The following is a 20,356-nucleotide window of genomic DNA, read 5'->3' as shown; positions in this document are numbered from 1 at the left end:
AGGAGAAGAAAGTCAAACCAGTGAGTGGCTCAGCTGCCCCGGCTCTCTCAGATGTCTCCTTTCTGCATCACAGTGCAAACACTGAGCATGAGCTGTGGGTGGCTGTGGAGATATGGGTGGTGCTTGGGCCACGTGTGTATGCAGATACACAGCTGCCTCCCCAGAGCAGGGCTGCCCATTGCCTTGTGCGAACCAAGACCTATTTAAGCTGGACTGTATTCAGATCTTGGGTTTCATTTGATCCGAGGTGATTGAGTTTCCTGGAAGGAACTTGCATCTCTGTCATGATGTGGTGAAAGCCTGAGATGTGTGAGTCATTGGCTTTCCTCAGTGTTCGACTGTGTGAGCAGCAGTTTTGGGGAAGTTCCTGTTTCTGTGCACACTAGGAACATGGTTTAGAATACATGTGCCTCATTGGTGTTGCCACAGGAAGTGTCTGCCTACCTGCACGTTGAATGATTGGGCAAGAAATGTTCAAATAAGGCTAAGCTATAATTGGGTGTTGTCTTCTGTTACCAATGGCTAAGACAAGGCCTCCCAAAAATATCCAGGCCTTCAGGGGGAGGAGGCAGACCTTGTGACTGTGCAGAAAATGTTGGTTTTCATGCAGCAGCTGTTTAAGGAGCTTTATGCCTCATCCCTGTTGCAGTCCTTACAGAGGAAGTAGGATCAGGAAATGGAAGGGCTCAGTAGATGAATTCATGGAAGAAAACCCCAGTCCAATTATAGCTGCTGTACAGTGGAATGAGAACTTAGTTTTAAAGCCTGCAGGGGAGGATCCACTCCTATTGGGAAACTGAGGGGGAAAAACTACAATTTCTGGCTGAAGAAGGGAAGCTTTACAGAGTGATGTGTGACGCTGGAGATGTAACTTCTCTTCCACGGACAGCTGACACGCTGAGACCTGTCAGCAGTCCTTGCTGCTTGGCTGATCCTCCTTGCCGTAAGCTGATGAATGCATGCACATGCTTGTATTACACTGCTGTAAGCAGTGCTGTGGATTGAGTGAGCTTGTTAAACCTCTTGTGTACAGGAGGAGGAAGCAGGGCTCTGAGGTTTGCGTGCTTTGACCATCACGATGCATGGTGATAGGGCTAGGCCTAGCTGGAGCAGCTCCTGCACTAATCATAGAATGGCTTGGGCTGTGAAGGACCTCAAAGATCATCCAGTTCCATCCCATCTGCTGCAGTTAAGCTTACTTGAGTGCTGGTGCTGGGCTTCAGGTGTGGCAATGGAAAGTAAAGGCTGAAGCATGCAGGAGCCACACCTCGTTTCAACCATTGTGACACTCATAAACATGTGGGACGAGAAGGAAAACCATCAAAGAACGAGGTTGGCAGAAGTGCAAGAAGCATAAGCTGCGCAGAATTTGCTGAGATAAAGGAAAGTTGTTTACACTGTGATAACAATGAATGTCTGATACAGTAAGGCAGTGAGTGATGTGGCACTCTTCACCTCGCACTGTCTCACTTTGTCAGACTTGCATGAGTTAGCCGAGCTCTCTGTACTGCCTCAGCATCTTGCCATCCCTCAGAGCTATTCAGCTAGCTGAGATGACAGCAAGAATTTTTGGTAACATCTCCAGCAGCGTGCTTTGTCTGCTCCCCTTTGAGCTGACATAGTGACTTAATCTGGAGTGAATCAGGCTTCTGAGTCATAGTTTCTCGGACCCTAAACCTCGGACTTAAAGCAGCATTGGAGAAGAAAAATAAGGAGGAAGAGTACCAAGTGCATCATGGATCCTTTGAAGCGTATTTTATGCTGTCTTAAAGGAAAGCACTACAGGAGATTAATTTGTCATGTCACTCTGACTAGGACTGCGTTATGTCCAGCTGTTAAAGTAGGTTAAAAAAAACAACCCAGAACATTCTTATCAATGCGCGTGTAAGGCTTTAAAAATCCTGCTAATGTGCATGGGACTCAGAGTAAATAATGAGTTTCCCTGTGTAGCCAGTGTTTTGCTCCTGTTTTTAGGCTCTGCTTTTCCCCTACAGTTCAGAGAAGTGAAAAGGAGCAGCGACTGCACTTTCCCAGTCCCAAGCAATACCACACGTTGTCAAGCTGGTCCCTGCTGTGCTTTGTAGCAGCCTGGCTGCTGGTGTGTGCCCCACTTGCCAGTGGCCACAAGAGCTTGCTGGGATGCCTGTGGGTAAGCAGGAACAAATAGAGCATCAGTGGGGAGGCTGAAGGGAGGAACATGGAAGCTGCTCTGCTGTTGGAAGAGCTCTGTCAGATATCTTCCGAATCCAGTTTTGCAGGGTTGGGTACAGCACTGTGGCTGTCAGTAGTTGTGTCTCACTCAGAAGTTCAGTACATAAGGCTCACCCCTTTGGCATGAAAATGGATACACGTGGCTTTTCTGAGCAAGAATGGGAGCGTGCTGCCTTACAGCACTCTGGATACCATGCTCTCAAATGTCATCTCATGTGTTGGGGACACAAAAATACTGCTGTGCTCTCGCTCACTCCGAGCCCAGTTTCCATTTTGCAGCACTGTCTCAAATGCTAATGCTGTTTCTGTAACTGACTGTTTATATCCTGGCTCTTAAGGGAAAAGGGGAACACAGGTAACAGCGAATAGTGAATAATGCTTGATCGTGGAGAATGGCCCTCATTTGGTGCATAATGCTACAAATTGATTTGCATTTAACTGTAAGTAGAGAGATGGTCCTGAAAAGGTTTTGCAAATTGCTCAGAATAATGTTGACTACAGCAATTGGTAGTATTCATAATCAACATTGAGTTGTTCATGACTATTAACGGAAAATAGTAATTCTTGTACCTTTAAAATATAAATAAATATAACTTGGCAGGACCAGCCCCTCTTTTATCATGCCGAATTATGCACTGTAGGGTTCAGTCCGTGGAAGTGTGTTGTTAGAGCTGATGTAAATTGCATCTAATGGCAGATGACTCATGGCTGTGCTGACAGCCAACGCTGCATCCTAAAGGCACATACAAGCAGATGATGAGAAGAGAAGGCACAATGAACAGGGCTTTTCTTCTTTTTCCCTAGATGCTAGCTGCACAAGTCTTTGCTCAGGTCTTTTGCTGACATTGCCATTTCAGTGGCCATAAATTGATGTCCTAGTTGTTGCTCTTGGTGTAGACTTTTGAGTGCAAGCTGAGCAAATTCTTTTCAAATTCCAAACAATTTTGAGGCTTTGAAAAGTACTGATACTTCAGAAAGTATTGACTTAATATGCTTCATTGATTTTTTTGCAAATGCCAGTTCTTTTAAGTTTTATTACTTGTGCCAGGACTGTACCCCTACAGCTGGTAATTGGTAATATCACACCCCCTGATGGAGCAGCAGGTCTTGATACACCCTTAGTGTTGCCTCTGCAGTGACAATGCTGTGACAGTGCAAAGGGCTGAAGGCAGACCTGATCACTAAACAGGATTTTGAGGACTTGATTAGGCTTTTCATATGAGAACAATCCCATTAAGATACAGTTCATGGTGTCACTTTTCCCTGTCTGTTGAAAAATGAAATAGAAGGGTACATGGAAACACTGCATTTACCTTCCTGTGCTCTCAAGCCTGCTATATCTGGATGCTTGACTCTAATTTTGGTGGATCAGGGATCAATTTTATTTCTCTGGCATCTAATGCCTGTGGACCAGCCCTAACCTGAAGGCATGAATGTGATGCAATTGGTACCACAGCACGGGGTAGCCCTGAGAAGCTAAACCAGTTCAGGATGCAAATGAGGCATTTCTGCCCTGCAGATTTGCACTGGAGGAAGTTCAAACCCCTCTTCCACATCTGGTGTGAAATGCAAGGTAAATGGAAACAGAATGGAGAAAGGATCTTGGAAGCTTTAGGACAGAGCATTGAGGTAGAAATGCCCGGAGCAGTGGTGGCATTTGTTAAGCCACTGGCAAGAAAGCTTTTACTCCAACCTTCTGTAACTTCATTTGAAATGTGATATAATTACTGCTTATGCTACAGCCCAAAGCTACTTCCTGTTTTCAATATTGTAATTACACTAGAGGCCACTTATTCTGACTGTATCAGCCCAGGATATGGACATCACACGTTAATAGGGAGTACCTTCAAATTGTTATACTTGGCAATAGCTATATCCTGGAGTAACAAACTTCTTGCCATTCTCCTCGTTGGGCCTATCAGTATATAAAAAGAGAATAAACAGGAAACCACCATTCCTCCTTCCCCTGCCTCACTGCTCTTCAATGTCATTAGTCTTAAGGATAGTTTTTAAGTGCTGAATTTGTAGATGGTGCTTATAACCCCAGGAAAAGCTAAAGATGGGGAATCCATGTTGATCCAGCAGTGATGCTGCCCACTGTGCTCCTTGCTGCTGTAGGCAGCATGCTGCCCTCATACTAGGATGAGGAATGGCAAAGCTGGGAGGTATTCCAGTGGTTCAGTGACTCAAAGCTGAATCAGTGTCCCCATGGTGCTTGTCAGCACTGTGATTTGGTACTCTGGAGTGAGTAACTGCCTTCAGAGAGGCTGGTCACCCGGAAGAAAAGCCACATCAAGCTGTGGTTTCATTCTTCAGTATGACTTGGATGTTTGGCAGTGGCTGATAGACTTCTTGTCATAGCAACAACTTGTTTTAATTTCTTGAATCAGCTTAAATGCAGCATATTTACTGACTTTTGTTTCCAATGAGGAAATATGTAAATTTTAATTGACCTAATCTGAAGTTAGAAAACAAGCCTCTGCACATGAGAGAGGTAAGGGGCTAGAGTGCCCTGGCTTTGCTTTTGATTGGATTCTATCTGAATTCACTGCTCCTTACCCTGCAGACCTGTCTGGCTTGCAGCAGGAAAAAGTTTTCTATGACAAGGTTAGCAAAGCACTGGCACAGGTTGCCCGGAGAGGTGGTGGGTGCCCCATCCCTGGAGGCACCCAAGGCCAGGGGATGGGGCTCTGAGCACTTGATGTAGCTGTGGGTGTCCCTGTTCATTGCAGGGGAGTTGGACCAGATGTCCTTTAAAGGTCCCTTCCAACTCAGTTCTGTGTTTCTATGTGTCCCAGAGGCATCTTCTGTAAATACTGGCAGAGATTTTTTCCATTTTCTGTTACACTCTCTGGTGGCTTTGGGAGTACAGAGGATAGTCAGGTTGGTAACTCTGAATTAAATGGAAATGAACTCTCCAAAGCTCTGATTGTATTGGATTTGGCCAATGGATGCTATGAGGGATGGTGTAGCTGCATGTTTAATGTTGTATTTAATCCCTCCAGATACTTCCATGTACTTAACAGTCCCTAAGGGCTGCAGTGCTGATGCTCGTCTATGAAGGCTGCAACTCTTAGAAAAGGAAGAGCAATGCTCCTTGGCAGGAAAGCTGGCTTTCCCCTTAGAGCACACTCACGTGTTTGGCCAGTATGAAATAAATGAGCAGGGCTGGAGCTGGGCAGCAGCGGTTTGGTTTGTGTGGTTATTCCAGTACCACTGTTGCATCGTCTTAGTGCTTGAAATCCCGTTTTGATATTAGATGAGCTTCTTGAGGCTAATTCTGAATATAATGTGGTGTTTCCATGTACCTCTATCTGCATCTTGATCATTAAAACAAGGTTAGCATTTCCTGTGCTTGATCTTACGCTTGTGCTTCAGACATGGATGAGGCCTCTGGGATGGTTCCTGCCAGCAAGAGCTGTTTGCTTGACAGGACTTGAAATGCTTCTTTAAAGATTTTTGTCTGCTTTTTGCTGGTAAAATCATCATTACTGTCCCTGTCTTACAGTTTTCATTCACTTCTGTTCTACTTGAAGCTGGGGGGGAGCCTTACTGTGTTTGCCAATGCCTTACATTGGGTGTTGGGAGGAACATAGCAGTACTGGAGAAGATGTGTCCAGAATTATCTTGGCAGCAGCCCAGGCTCTTCAGAAGCCAGGAAGGAGATTTCTAGGGCCCAAGCAGGATGCTCTGGCCAGGCCATCGCGTCAGTTCTGCACTCTCAACTCATGAGGGAGGAGAGAAAAATAGCTTTTGGCTTTTTCTGTGAAAGGATGTTGGGTATTTGCAGAAGGTGTCTGGGAGGAGAATCTGTTCTTCTGTTCTCTTCCCTGCAGATAGCTGCCATTACATGAGGTACGCCATGCAACGCTACTTCATTGCTGCATCCATTCTCCATGCAGGCACTTTGCTTGCAGCCCTTCTTGATACGGTGCTTGGGTCTGCATGCTGTTATAGCCAAAGCATGATTAACAGCTGTGCAGCTGTCAAGTGTGCAGGTACTTCTTTTGGTGTGACATGGAGAGCAGCCTGGGGGAAATAGGCTATAGAACTTCCAAGCATGTTTGGAGTCAAAGGTTCAAGAAATGCTGCTGTGAATGGAATGGAAATAAATGGAGGGGGAAAAAAAAAAAAAAAAGAAAAAAAAGGGTAGTATGATAACTTTCATAGTATGTGCTGAGTGTTCCTTGACTTTGTGTGCAACAAAACTCAGGGAGGTTCTGCATAAGTGCAGGGGTTGCCCGGACAGCTGAGTGGCTCTGCTTTCTGTCACCCTGCTGCTGTGCCTGATCTCTTCCCCCTGCCCTGCAGACTGTGGCTCAGCTCCTTGAGCCAGCAGCAAACACCACTCTTCTGACTGCATTTCCACCAGTATACTGAGGTAAATCAGTTTCTTAAGCAACCAGGTGAACCAGGGCTGGATGCAGCAAGACATGAGGCTGAGGGGTATTTTTCAGTTAAATGATTCAGTTTCTTTGTATCCATAGCACTTAAATGCTGCTAGCTATAGTCTATGTACCTCTTTCTACTGAAGTTACGATCAGTATTAAATCCCTGTTGTTTCTGCATGATTGGGAGCAAGAAGTTCTGATGCAACAGAATGTGAAGTAACGAACTTTTAATTGGTTGAAGGGAAGTTTTGATGAGTTCCACTCACTGTTGCTTTGTCTTTCTGCAGGGATGTGAAAGCGGGAAACATTCTTCTTGGAGAAGATGGCTCAGTGCAAATCGCAGGTAACTTTTTCCTAGCATCTTCGAGTAAGCTCTGGGCATAACTTTGTCTAGAGAGACTCTTTAATGGGCAAAGAAAACAAACCAGCATAGAAATGGGAGCTTCAAGAAAAATAATTGTTTTTCTAAGCTTAAAAAAAATAGTAATAATAATCAGTTTGTTACATTTTGATATCTTAAAATACTATTCTTTGTAATAATGAACATCAGCATAAATCTTTTGATCCCTTGGAATCAAAGGATCAGATAAAAATTATTGGAATAATGAGATAATAATTCTTGGTGATTGCTTTAGCTAATACAGATGTGTCTGGAGATGTCTGTGCTCACTGCTGTCACAAGCTGCTTTCCTTTTGTAGGAGAGAATAGCACTGTTAAAGACACTGCACCTGAAATACAGTTTCTGCCTAAATCCAAAACTGCTTTGTTTTTTGTTTCAAGTCTCCCAGTGCTCTTAATGCCTGCTGTTATATTTCTAATGAAGTGTAAGTAATTAATCCCACATGGCAGCTGATGGAAGGCAGGGTGTGGCCACCAAAATGCTTTACACTAAAATACCTTTATTTTTTCTGCAGTGGAGCCAAGATGTAACATTTTGGATTTGCAGTTGTACAGAATGTTAGGTTGTATTGTGGGAGAGGCTGTGTGTAGCTGTAGCATTAGGACAATGCACTACTTTTCTGCCAGCCTAGGATGAAGCCTCTTGTGTTTCTCTTCGACAGGGTGCCGAGGCTTGACTTTTAATTAAGGCTTATTTTGGTGTATTTTTGTCTGCTGGGTAACATACAGATGATGGATAGTTTTAAGGCCAGTTTAAATCGTCTCATAAAATCCCTTACTTAGCTTTTATGAATTTTGAAGTGTTTCTTTGGCTTGTGACTTGCAGATATTCCCCTTGATTTGTATGTGCAACACTTAAATGATGAAATAACTTCTGCACATTCTGTGAAAGCAGCACTGCAAGATTGTGGCCTTCCAATATTCGAAGGGAGCATACAAACAGGAGGGGGTACAACTATTTACGAGGATGGATAGTGATAGGACAAAGGGGAATGGTTTTAAACTGAGACAGGGGAGGTTTAGGTTAGATATTAGGAGGAAGTTTTTCACACGGAGGGTGGTGAGGCACTGGAACAGGTTGCCCAAGGAGGCTGTGGATGCCCCATCCCTGCAGGCATTCAAGGCCAGGCTGGATGTGGCTCTGGGCAGCCTGGTCTGCTGGTTGGTGACCTGCACACAGCAGGGGGTTGGAAGTGGATGAGCATCGTGGTCCTTTTCAACCCAGGCCATTCTATGATTCTGTGTGCAACAGAATGTTCCCTGTAACAGTGTTTGTTTGTTTGTTTGTTTTTTCTCTGAAGGTGCACAAGGAATAACTCTCTAATCTTTCTTGCAATAAAGTAGAGCAACTGAACTCAACCAAGTTCATAACAGCATCTGGAAGCACTTTTGTTTCTGTGAAAGCAGCTGATAACTTGAAAGAAACAAAAATAAATGAATGACCAAATAGGAGAGAGGAGGTTGGCCTGGGCAAAACATGAGAGTTTGTTTCTGTGGGAATTTCTGACACTTAAGCTTCCTTTCTTCCTGACCCAGGATGGAATAGCGAAATTCCTTGTGAAAGTTTTGAGCAGCGAAAAGTTTCTGGAAGCAAATCAATTCAAATAAAGGGAATTTTGTTTCAGCAAGATCAGAGTGCTCGCCTTCTGACAATATTTATGTGTCTTATGAATAATTTGGTTGATAATCGACTGCTTTAATTATCAACTGGGTGACTTCACTGTGTTCCCATGAAACAAAACTATTTATTTCACTGGAAAGTTACACCATGAGGAGAAATAAAAATTGATCAGCTGTGGAATGAAGCCTGAGGTTAGAGCACATGGGGCCCCTCCCTTGAAGAAACTGGTGTTGGTGTGTATGTAAAAATGCTAACAGTTTATCTGGAAAAGATGACTTCAGCTCTTTATAATGCATCCTTTCCCCTTTGTCATCCTTACATCAAAACTGCCTGCAAATCCCTTGATGTGAAGCTCTGAATGTTTGGCCTTTGCAGCCTCACGTTCCTGGGTGCTTGCTGCTTCTTGACACCATTGGCCGTGCTTGTCTCAGAAGAAATGGAAATCTTAAATGCAAAGCTGAGGAATGTAAATCTGACACTGCAAATCCTTCCAAATGAAGCAGCTTCTTTTAGGGAATTTTATAGACATGCCTGCCCTGTAGTGGAGGTAACCCTACTGCTGGGCTATTCCTCCACGATGTATCAGAGAATTGAATTCGAGTACTGTTAATGTACACCTGGGAAACCTTCCCTGTGTACAGTTCATGCTGCTGCATTATACAATTCCAACCCTCAGTGCTCTCTCAAAATAGAGAAACCTTTTTCACTAATACAGACTGTGCAATTCTTGAAGACTGAACAGAAAAAGCACCTTGATGAGGGTGTGTGCAGCTTCTCTCGTAGTTCTGAGCTGAAGGGTGCAGTTGGGACACAGGATGCACTGAGTTCAGGCTGGTGCAGGTAATGCAGCGAGAGGAAATATCTCTGAGTTCAGAGGCATTCACTGAAAGTAGGCATTCTAAAAATGTCTCTAATGGCCCTCGCAAACGCCTGGCTTAATCTCCTCCCCAGGTCCCAGGACTTGGTATTTTTATTCAAGGCTATTTTTAACTGTGCTCCTTTTGCTTTCAGAATATGCATCCACTGAACCAAGGCATAAAAATTGCCTTTAACAGATGCCACCAAAGCCTGAATTGAAGCTGTTTGCTTCTATCTTCATTTTTTTTGCTCTTTTTCCCAAGGGCACTGGTTTGGGCTTGTGGCTTGGCACCAAGTCTTTGGAGCCTGTTATGATCTGGAGAGCATTGCTTTCTCAGTTTGGAATATTTTCTTGCACGCTGAATTAATCTATCTCTGGGAGAGCTGAACTTTCTTTCCCTGATACCATTGTTCTGGGTTGTGCTGGTGGTGGTTGCAGTGTAAATTGAGATAGCTGCGTTCTTTTGTGTTCCAGTCTCTCCATGGCAATTACTGTATTTTTTTTTTTTAATCAGAACATAAAACCTCTGTGCCCTGGCATTTACTGGCTCCGTGGAGTCTAAAAGCTTGTATGGGTAAAAACACTTCTTGTCGACATAAAGTGCAATGATTCTAACACACAGCAGAAACCAGGAGGCTTCCTCACAGCAAGCAAGGCTTGATGTTCCTGAGTTTATGTAACTGTGCAATTATTAAATTACTGGAAGATGAAGTGAGAGGCTGCTGATAAATGGGGAGGGATGGGAAAGGGAATGAGAGGAGAGCACACTCGGTGCAGGAGGATTGCTCACTATGAACCGTGTTCCAGCCGAGGCACCGTGTTCCCCTCTCATTGCAACTGCGTGTAGAGTCAGTCCTTCTTTCTGATTACAATCAGTGGGATATTAAACAGTTCTATCATACCCTCCTCCATTACAGAATGAAGAAACAAGAGTCTAAGGAAGCTGACGTGCTTTCACAGAAAACATCCGCATCCCTCGCCGTGTGGGATTTTCCTATTGAAGGCATTGCTATTGTCCCCCCAGGCTTTAAAACAAGGCAGGATTAGCACCTGTTCCCAGGGGCCTCCCTCTGGCACTGTGTGCCTGCAATTTCCTGTGCACGCAGTGTTGCCTGGTGGTAGATGGAGATCTCACAAAGTCGTTTGGGACTTGCTAATTGATACTGGGCAAGCTGCCTAACCCCTTGCACTTTATCTATTTATAAAATGGGGATAGTTAAGGCCAGGCAAAACTTGTGTAACTGAATTTGTGTAACTTTCCACAAATCCATGCCAACTTGTCACCAGTTCGCTGTGTTCCTGACTGCTCTTAATTCATTGTACTAAAATAGAGCTGTACATAAACATCTAGCTATGATACAGTCAGTGTCATTCCCCTCCTTCGCCTTAGGAAATGGCAACTTTGGGTGATTAAATTGCCTGAGCAGGGGCAAGGCTCAAATCTGTGTTGGGAAGAGGAGCGCTGATGCAGGGCTGGCTCAGACATTCACCTCAGAGCCTCTTCTCCTGGTCAAAAAAGGGCAAAAAGGATTTTCCTGGCGGCTGATGGGGAGTTGTGGTGCCTGCCCTGTAGCTGCCTGGTGTTAACCTCTTCTTTGTGTCATCTGTAGGAGTTCCTGAAGAGATGTTGCGTTACTCAGTTGTTGAAACCACTTGTGAGCTTTCTCCAAAGGCAACGTCTTCACTAGCATGTGCTTCGTCACCCTGAAGTTACTTTGTTCAGCATTAGCATATCTTAATGAACTTGCATCTGGGACTCTGTTTCAGGAGCAGTTTTTACATTTACTTAGAGAAATCTTGTTCATCTTTCATGTGCCCTGACATTACTGCAGAATGGCTCAGCTTATGGTGATGCTTAGAAGAATACAGCTGTCATTCCACGTGTGAACTGATGAGAAATTTTATTAGAAATAGGTGTGACCGTACAGTTCTACCTTTCCAGATGAGAGTTTGAGAGAGTAAGGGTGTACTGACAGATCCAGTACCACTGTATGACCCTATAGCTTTTAAAGGGAACATTCCTGTTCTTCACTGTCTCTCTGGTGTCTTACCACCCTGCTTCGTTCTCAGCAGAAATTTGCCATTTACCACTGGTTTACCATGACCTTCATCTTCCTCTTGTCAGGCTTTATTCATCATCAGATTTAAAAGCATAAAGTTCACAGAAAAGCACTCAGAACATCTGCAGCTGTTTTATGGTGGGCAACTGAGCAAGATCGAAGGTGATCAGTGAAAGAAATGTTCAGTGCTGTCTTCTGAAATAATTTCACTTTTGCTTGAAGAGACACAGTATCTTGGCTGTCTGTGTTTAAAAACAGCTCTGAGTTGTTCATGCTGTTGTTCTACTCCTGTAGAAGTTGGGAATTGTTGACAGTGGAGAGGGTCCATAGGAGAGCCACAAAGATGATCAAGGGACTGGAGCACCTCCCCTGTGAAGACAGGCTGAGGAGCTGGGCTTGTTCAGCCTGGAGAAAAGAAGGCTGCGGGGTGACCTCATGGCAGCCTTCAGTACCTAAAGGGAGCCTACAAACAGGAGGGGAATCAACTCTTTGAAAGGGTAGATAACAGCAGGACAAGGGGAAATGGTTTTAAGTTGAGGGAGGGGAAATTTAGGTTGGATGTCAGGGGGAAATTCTTTACAGAGAGAGTGGTGAGGTGCTGGAACAGCTGCCCAGAGAGGCTGTGATGCCCCATCCATCCCTGGAGGTGTTAAGGGCCAGGTTGGATGGGGCCCTGGGCAGCCTGGTTTAGTATTAAATGTGGAGGTCGGTGGCCCCACGTGTGGCAGGGGGTTGGAGATTCGTGATCCTTGAGGTCCCTTCCCACCTGTGCCACTCTGTGATTCTGTGGGAATTGCTGTTTTGTTCTGATGCAAACTCAGTAAACTTTCTGATTTCAGTTGGCTTTGCTCTCCTGGCTCCTATAGTGCAGTCTTCTTTTTCCCCTAGCGGTAGCTAGATAGAGCAGCAGGTACATTGGCTTAGAATGAAGGAAATGTTACAGTGTGAGATGCCTAAGGAGAGAGATTTTTTAATGTCTGACTTCTAAATCTGGATAAAAGAATCTGATTTCTGGTACAGTGGGAGTGTGTTTGCCTGACTCACACGGCAGCCCTGGTGCCTGTTGCTGTCGCAGCATTCTTGTGTTGGAAACCTATTGAGGCTGGGTCCTTCCAATTGCATGACTTCTCTTGTTAGGGTTAAATGCATTTGCAGTGTTCCAGCTCTGTTGTAGTCTTTGTGAAGGAAGTTCAGCAGGGGCAGTTGTCAGTAAATCTGGGAGCTTAGGCAGAGACAAGGAGGCACAGATCGTATCAGTGGCTCAGAAGTGAGGGCTGAACCCTAAATGTGCTCAGGATTTTAATGTACGGCTTTACAGAATGTGCTTGCTCTCAGGAAATACCTTATCTTAATAGCTGGGACTTGGATGAAGGCAGTAAGATGACATTTGAGAACTGTTTCAAAGTCACTCCTTTCAGCCAAGTAGTGCAGGCTGGTTGTGCCTGTTTTATCCCTCTGGAAATGAGGGGAATTGATTGGGAAAACACTGAATAAATCAACCGTGTAATGGAATACAATTTAATTCCATTTAAACTTTCTGCAGACCTCACATGGCAGATGCAGGGGCACAATTCCAGACTGGAGTTTATAAACTTGTCCTCGTGTTTGATGTGAAATGCAGTGAATGCTGTGTAGAGTTTGTGTTTTCACTGCTGGGATTTGCTTTGAGTGGCATTTCCTTTACCCTCCAAATGACTGCGTGAAAAGTTGAGGTAAGATAATATCCATAAGCTCAAATACAGCACAACACAATAGCGTGCTGATGGCACTTGGACAAGTGTCTGTTAGTATTGCTTTATTCCAAGTAATTTCTAATTGCTTTTGTGTTGAGATCAATAGCTCTTGTAATTTTAATCTGAGATTTTTGGAAGCTCTTTCGGTTTCTGTGAGAAGCAGGGATGGGATGCACGTATGGAAAATCTGTTTCAAGGAGATCTAATGGGTTTCCGTCAGAATATAGACTGTGGTGCTGACAGCAATAGTTATCCATCTAAGTGCTAGAACTTTGAGGCTAGCAGCAATATGAGATGCCTCCAGCAAGGGGGAAGACAGCAGAATAGCACATCTGGAAGAAGCTGGACTCTAATGATAGGCATTTGACTGTTTCAGTGAAACTTGCCTTTAATGTGAACCCTCAATAATCAGTGTACAGTATAGTGGTGAGTACTAAATTCCTGTCCTTGGAAGACTGCAATCCAGAAGTTGGAATCTTTCAGTGCATCGCATTGAGTTTTTCTTGATACTGAGAGATTGGTGCGAAGGGCATTGCTGTACTGCTGCTGTGATGCAGGGAGGAGCTTTGCCCTGTTCAGGGATCTCTGAGCCTGCCAGCAATCACAAAAATGGCATTGAAGGTTTTGATTGTTTGCACTGTTTTTAAAAAACAACAATAAAAAGGAGGGGAAGAAATAAAATTCAGTGATGGAGAATGACCAGATGCAACTCCATAATTCTGCAATTCAGCTTACGCAGCTGTGTTGTTTAGAGCAAAGTGGGAGGAAATACTTGGTTTGGGTTTACAGTTTCCTTGTCACCTGACTGAGTTATTTTCTCTAAGAATGGTTTGGTTGCTAAAACTTTGGTAATGCTTCCTTCTGAGCAAACTTAGACCCAGTTCCTGTCTCTTCATGTCTCCTCCTGGTAAAACTCTGAGCATCTCAGTGATGGAATAATCTTCCTTCACAAACAAAGCACGTTCTGATGGTAGAAGATCCAGGGTCAGAGGCTGATACCAATTTGCAGGCTGTGCATTTATGGCAAATATTGCAAACTGTTAGCTTCATATGCACTCAAATCCTTTTGTTCAGAAAAGTCTTGATTGCTTTAGATATTAGTGAGATGCCACTTGAGGCTCTGTCATTAGTTATGTACGTATACAAACACAAATAAAGCACTTAGTGCCCAGGGCGGGCTTGTACAGCAGCAAGGCTTGCCTTAATGTGCCCAGTGGGCTGTAATGGAAAGTGGAATTTTCCTCTCTGCTGGCCAGCACTGAACACTGAAGTAATTGAATGGTTGACTACAGAGTATTCATGCACCAGCATTCTTCACTAACTGTTGATCGTTCTTCGTTCATTAGGAAACTCCTCATGTGTAACTGTATGTTCTACTGCTTAATAAGGGGCTGGAAATATGGGGGGACAAGGGGGACAGCCCTTCAGTTTGCTCAGGATGTGATCTTAATGCAGTTTGTTTTGCTTCTTTTACAGACTTTGGCGTCAGTGCTTTTTTGGCCACCGGTGGTGACATTACCAGAAATAAAGTCAGGAAAACATTTGTAGGCACACCTTGCTGGATGGCACCAGAAGTTATGGAACAGGTGAATTGCTTTTCCTAGCATCGTCCTCTTAGCTAGTCTGCACCTGGAATCTTTGTGTTCAGGAACAGCCATATTTACTCTCACCTAAGATGACAATTTTGCATCCTGTGAGGCTTAAAACCAGAGAATTGTCTTACATATGGCTGTTGCTGCCAGGCTTTCCTATGGAATGTTCAGTAGCTTCTCACCCTGTTGCTTCTCTCCAAGCTTGTACCCAAGGTAAGTATGAGGCAGCTTAGCTATTGCATAAAGGAGATTAACCTGCCCCTCCCTCATGCCTAAATGTCAGGCAGAATATAAATAGTTTCATGTGTGGCAAATATTCACATATAGTTAGGTAAGGTGCATTGTGTCAAGATGGAGAGTTATCACAGTAAAATAATGCACAGTTGGCTTTATTGAGCTTTTTAGTTTCTCTTGGCTTATGAGTGTCCAGAATGTAATTACTGAGGAACGCCTCTCCTCCTTCCTCCTCTTCCCTTCGGCCTGGCTCATAGCTGTCATACTTCTTGTCTTCCACCACTGCTAGACTAAACTACAGGGGTAAGCTTTATCTGCTTGACCACTGATGAAGACTTTGTTTAATGTAGAGCACTGCTGCCTTTTCTGAGCAAAATCAACCAGAAGAGTTATGCTCCAGTTCCAACAAAGCATTGTGCAGTGTCTGTGGCAAGGATGCTCAGTGTCATAAACATTCTGAGAGCTGTCCATCACAGTCTTAAAACCAGTTTGACAGAGAGCTGGAATTGGTTTCGTTTTTGGCATGTGCACCAAGCAGAAATACTGCAGACTCTGTATTTTTCCTTTTTTCTTCCAGGAATTTTTGAAACAAAGATGTTTTGGAACAATGATGTTTTGTTAAAATAAACCTAGCTTGGTACTTTTTTTTCTTCCTATTTTGTAGTAAAAGATTTTAGGAGAATTTGGATAACACCTCCACGCATATATAATCTAAAATGAAATGAAGTGAAAACAGCCGTAGAGTTTTTAACACATTTTTTCCTATACCTAAAACTTCTGGAGGAATTGAGATCATTTTGGAGTGGCTTAAATGCAGTATTTATGAAAGGCTTCTTCGCTGCTTGGCCTTTTCAGTGGCTCCCCATCGTGGCTTTGCAGGACTCCTGCAATCTCCCTGTGTACAGATAGAGCACCATGGGATGCAAGATGTGTCCCTAAGTCAGGAGCACTCTTGGAGAACTTCTGAACCACTTTGCTGTTGTGTATTCCTGAGTTTTTTTTGGTGCATTGATTTGTAAGAGGAGGAGGAAAATTCAGCTGGAAATGAGAATAGCACACACAGTATTTCCAGAACCAGGTCTGAGTTGTCACTGCTTTTGTCTTTTGTGTCAGTGTTGCTCCAGGCTGCTTGTGGTTAGGAATGGCAGGGGGAAAAAAGCATCTTAGGATGCTAGAAAGGGGAAACAGCTTTTGGTGAGAAAGGAGGTAGTTTGATGGGGCAGATGTTTTCTCAGGAGGCAGGTGGCTGGTTTTTTTTTTTTTTTGTTTTTTTGTTCTTTTTTTTAAGGAGCCCAGCACTTTTGTGAAAAGTGCACAACTTGTAGTACATCTGGGATGGTAGAGGAAACATTTTGTGTGCTGATGTGAAATCCTTGTGCCCACTGACATCATCCTGCTGCCTTCCAGCAGGTGTCGCTCTGAGCTGTTACATCCAGCAGGGAGCAGAAGGAAGGGCTCAATGTAGGATAGCCTCCCATCTGTAGATTTTCTTGATTCCATCCATTTTACTTCTGCATCAGTAAGATCCTTTAGCATGTTGATATATGATAGGCTGGTGTTATCTCTTAATATACATTCACTTATTGGATTTATGACAAAAAAAAAAAAAAGCTGTTAGGAAGAATAAATGAGAGAAACTTACTGGCAGGGTGATAACTGTTATGTATGAGATGGGCTTCAAGATGAATGGCAGTATGCAGGTTTGGACCTCATAGCTTTCATTTGGGAGCAGGATTGTACAATATAATGAACAATACCAATCAGTTAAAATGGGGCGTTGTGCAGCGTGTAAATCCATGAGATTAACTGAGAGACAAAGCCAAGAAGCGTGCCAAATTGGTCTCAAAACCTAAAAATGATGTGAAGAAATGTCAATTTATGAAACTTGCTGTGTATTTCCTCTTGTGCTGTGTGCCTGTGAATTATGTAAGATCCACGTGCTTGTTTAGTGTAATTATTTGAAAGCCATTCATAACAATGGCTTCCATAAGCTCTCACTTCAGGAAGCCTTTCATAGTTTATAACGCTCATGAAAATGATGCCTGCAGAGCTGAAGAAATTAGTGCACGATATAAACTGCTGCTGCTATAATAAACTTTAATTCAATTATCATATCACAAAAACTAGTGGAAGGGGGGAGATGTCTTTTGTTTTGTTATTCTCACAATTCCAGATGATCTTAAAGGTAGTTTGGGGAATAGTTCTGGCTCCATCACAATGGGCTCCTTCTAAAGCTTGTTAGTGTCGCTGAATACGGTAAGCCTATTAGCTTTGGTCTGATTCATTATTCATCTTTGCATAATGGAGCAAGAAGACATACAAGCCATCCTAGGCAGCCAAAACACTTTGGAGTTTGTGGCTCTTCTTGAAATTAGTGCATAATGTCTCTTCCCTGCAGTGGAGAAAGCAAGTGCCAAAATATTACCTAATGATAATGAGGAAGTAACCGCTTTGGCGTATGAAATATTTTTTCCTGTGTGTGAGGGGAAGTAAATGCTATAAATTTTCCTGAACAAGCCTCTGTTTAATGTCAAGTGCAGAAGCTACTATTAATTAGTGGAGGGAAATATTAGTCTGCAAGCAGGAGTGAAGGGTTTTGTGTTTTGTTTTTTTTTTTATTTAACTGAATTGCTATGTACTTCCAGCACTGAAAATGTAGGGTTGAGCATGTTTGTAGTCAGATTGATGAAGTGGTTGACTAAAAGTGTAGTGAGGCATATGTCCCAAGGGCATAATGCTGCATCTATTAACTATGAGAGTTTCATTATACTGTTTAATGTCTGTGTTTTTTGTGTGGAAGTCAGAGATGGGTGTATGCAGTGCCCCTTTATGTTCCACATGCGGAGAAGCTTTTGATAGAACAGCTCCAGTTGCTCAGCCCAAGATTGTAACTTCCATCAGACTGTGGCTTCTTGTACCTTCAAAGAGGTGTATTGGACTTCAGAGAGAAAGGAAAAGCAGTTCTTTCCATCTGTTTAGCACTGTAATATTAGTGCTTCCAAGTTGCTGATGAGAAGTGAGGGGGAAGGAAGAAAAGGGTGGAGGGTGAGACGATGTATAACTAAAGAAAGGGACTATCATATAGAATAGCAGGAGACACAGATGCTAACATTCCCTAATATCTTTCAGGTCAGAGGATACGATTTCAAGGCAGACATCTGGAGCTTTGGGATCACTGCTATCGAACTGGCTACAGGGGCAGCTCCTTATCATAAATACCCCCCGATGAAGGTGAGCAGGTCTCCGGATACTTGTGTTAGACAAAGGATCTGAATGTTCTATGAGCGTCCCAAAGAATTTGGACAGACTGTTTTGTTGAAGAGCTCGTCCTCTCTATTTGCATCTGTGGATCACAATGTTCTTAGACTTGTTTGAAGTCAGCTTTTAAAAATATGCCGCTTACTCAGCGTTGTCCGAAGCTGTGCGCAGTTCTCATTTAGATCTGAGACTCTCCTGGGTCGCCATTCTTGAGGAAACTGCTGTGTGGCTCAATCCTGGAGCCTCTGTAGACAGCAGATGTTAAAGCTGTAAAGAGTGACTCAGAACATGTTATGTGGCATCCACTGTCACTGAGATGGGGAGCTAATTCCTTTTGTATTGATGGTCCTTCTTGAAACCTCTCAGAAACATGTTACCAGTGTTCCCCAAACAAGTTGTGTTGTTTAACGTGAAAACAATCCTGTTAATCACTGAATGGTGTCAGAAATTCACATCATGAGGAAATGGGAAGGGATTGGCAACATCATTGTTTATTGAAGTTGAAAAGGAGGAAACTGTCTTGCTTAAATGTTGCAACTTTGAATATCTCTTTGAACATCTTGAATTTAGTTTGGGTGACTTTCTCCAGTTTCCTGTTTCTTGAATTAGGAGCTGCTTTTCACATGCTTCTCTGTCAGGGAATTTGTATTGTAAAGTTACCAGAGTTGACTCCATTAGTTGATATTTCGAGCACCTTGCCCTTTGTCTGAGCTCTGAGATCATCCTTAGCCCGTCTGAGATCTGATGAACGTTGTCTTGATCACTTGATCGCAAAACTTCCAGCCCTTTCTACATTTTACAGAATCACTCAGAATTGTGTGAGTTGGAAGGGACCTCTGGAGGTCATCCAGTCCAACCTGAGTGCTAAAGCAGTTTCCCTGGAGTAGGTTACAGATCCCATCCTCTTGAAGGCCACTTTGTTTCTACCCTTGGTATGCATGCTTGCTCAAATTGGACAGGAGGGGGTGGAGAGTCCTTTTACTAGCCAGGTAGTTTATGGTTGGGCTGGTCCCAATTTTAAGCACATCATATACTAAGTTTTCTTCTTTTTAGTCCTTGAGTTGATGGAGAGCTATGCAAAGTGAACGTCATCTCTTTAGAACTTAGTGCATACCCTTCTACGTTATGACAGCATTTTTGGAGTCCACTAGCTCCTGATTTATTAGGGCAGGGACAAGCACGTACAGCTTTAAATGCCAGGTGTTTAATTCTTGTTGAACAGTATAATTTCAAGATTTGCATCAGTTCTGTGTAGAGGCTCAGAGAATGGCTGAGTGGTTTAGAAATGTCATTCAAATTCATACCGTATCAGTGACTGTGGCAGTGCAGTGAGGAGTTGAGGGAAGTGTCATGCTGATTTAGCTGTAGCTGTTTTCACTGACACTTTGTGCTCTGATATTTGGTAGTGTTTTGCAGTAGCTTCTGCAAAACTTCTCTTTATTGTTTTCAGTGCATGGCTTGCAGCTTTGAATACAAAGATCACCTATTTGGTATCATGTTGTCGCACAGTAGGTAGTTGTTAATCTGCAGTTATATTGGATATGGGTTCCAGTCATGCCGCCTGCAAGAGGATTTCTGTTTCATATATGGAATGCAGTTGTATTTCACTGCAGACTAATTTTCGTGCACAGCAAAATGGCCCGTGCATTAAGTGACTCTCCAAAGAAAGGGGAAAAAGCAGGGACTTCTCTGTAGACTGTATAATTTCAGCTAGATTGATGGGCTTTCTCTGCCCTAAGCAATATAGCTGTGGAAAGAAAGCTTTTTAAGTGTGCTGTTTGCTGCTTCCTTTTCTAAAAATAGAAATTCATCTGGATGTAGGTGACAAGTGGAAATGGAAATTAGTCATTTTCTTCCTTTCTTTGAGAAAGTATGAGTGATGTGAAGAAACTAATCAGTTCGTCTTGATGTGTAGGCGTGTAAGAAATGTCTTCACCTGTCATTGCAGCGGTACGTGGAAGGGAGCACTCCTGGTATTTCATATTGCCCTACTGCTT

General features: G+C 43.3%; 1 protein-coding gene across 1 annotated transcript in view; it reads left to right on the top strand.

Moving 5' to 3' along the window:
- The window catches only part of OXSR1 (oxidative stress responsive kinase 1), an 86,674-nt gene that overhangs the window by 48,871 nt on the left and 17,447 nt on the right, over positions 1-20,356 (top strand). The window contains exons 5-7 of the mRNA XM_042816829.1: positions 6,890-6,945; positions 14,752-14,861; positions 18,231-18,332. Coding sequence (XP_042672763.1) covers positions 6,890-6,945; positions 14,752-14,861; positions 18,231-18,332 — 268 coding nt within the window. The remainder of the gene's footprint in view (positions 1-6,889; positions 6,946-14,751; positions 14,862-18,230; positions 18,333-20,356) is intronic.

The sequence above is a fragment of the Centrocercus urophasianus genome, unplaced genomic scaffold (assembly GCF_019232065.1).
Source record: "Centrocercus urophasianus isolate 14NV4802_14NV808 unplaced genomic scaffold, USGS_Curo_1.0 seq_16, whole genome shotgun sequence".
NCBI classification, from domain to species: domain Eukaryota; kingdom Metazoa; phylum Chordata; class Aves; order Galliformes; family Phasianidae; genus Centrocercus; species Centrocercus urophasianus.
This window is presented reverse-complemented; position numbering and strand designations above follow the sequence as displayed.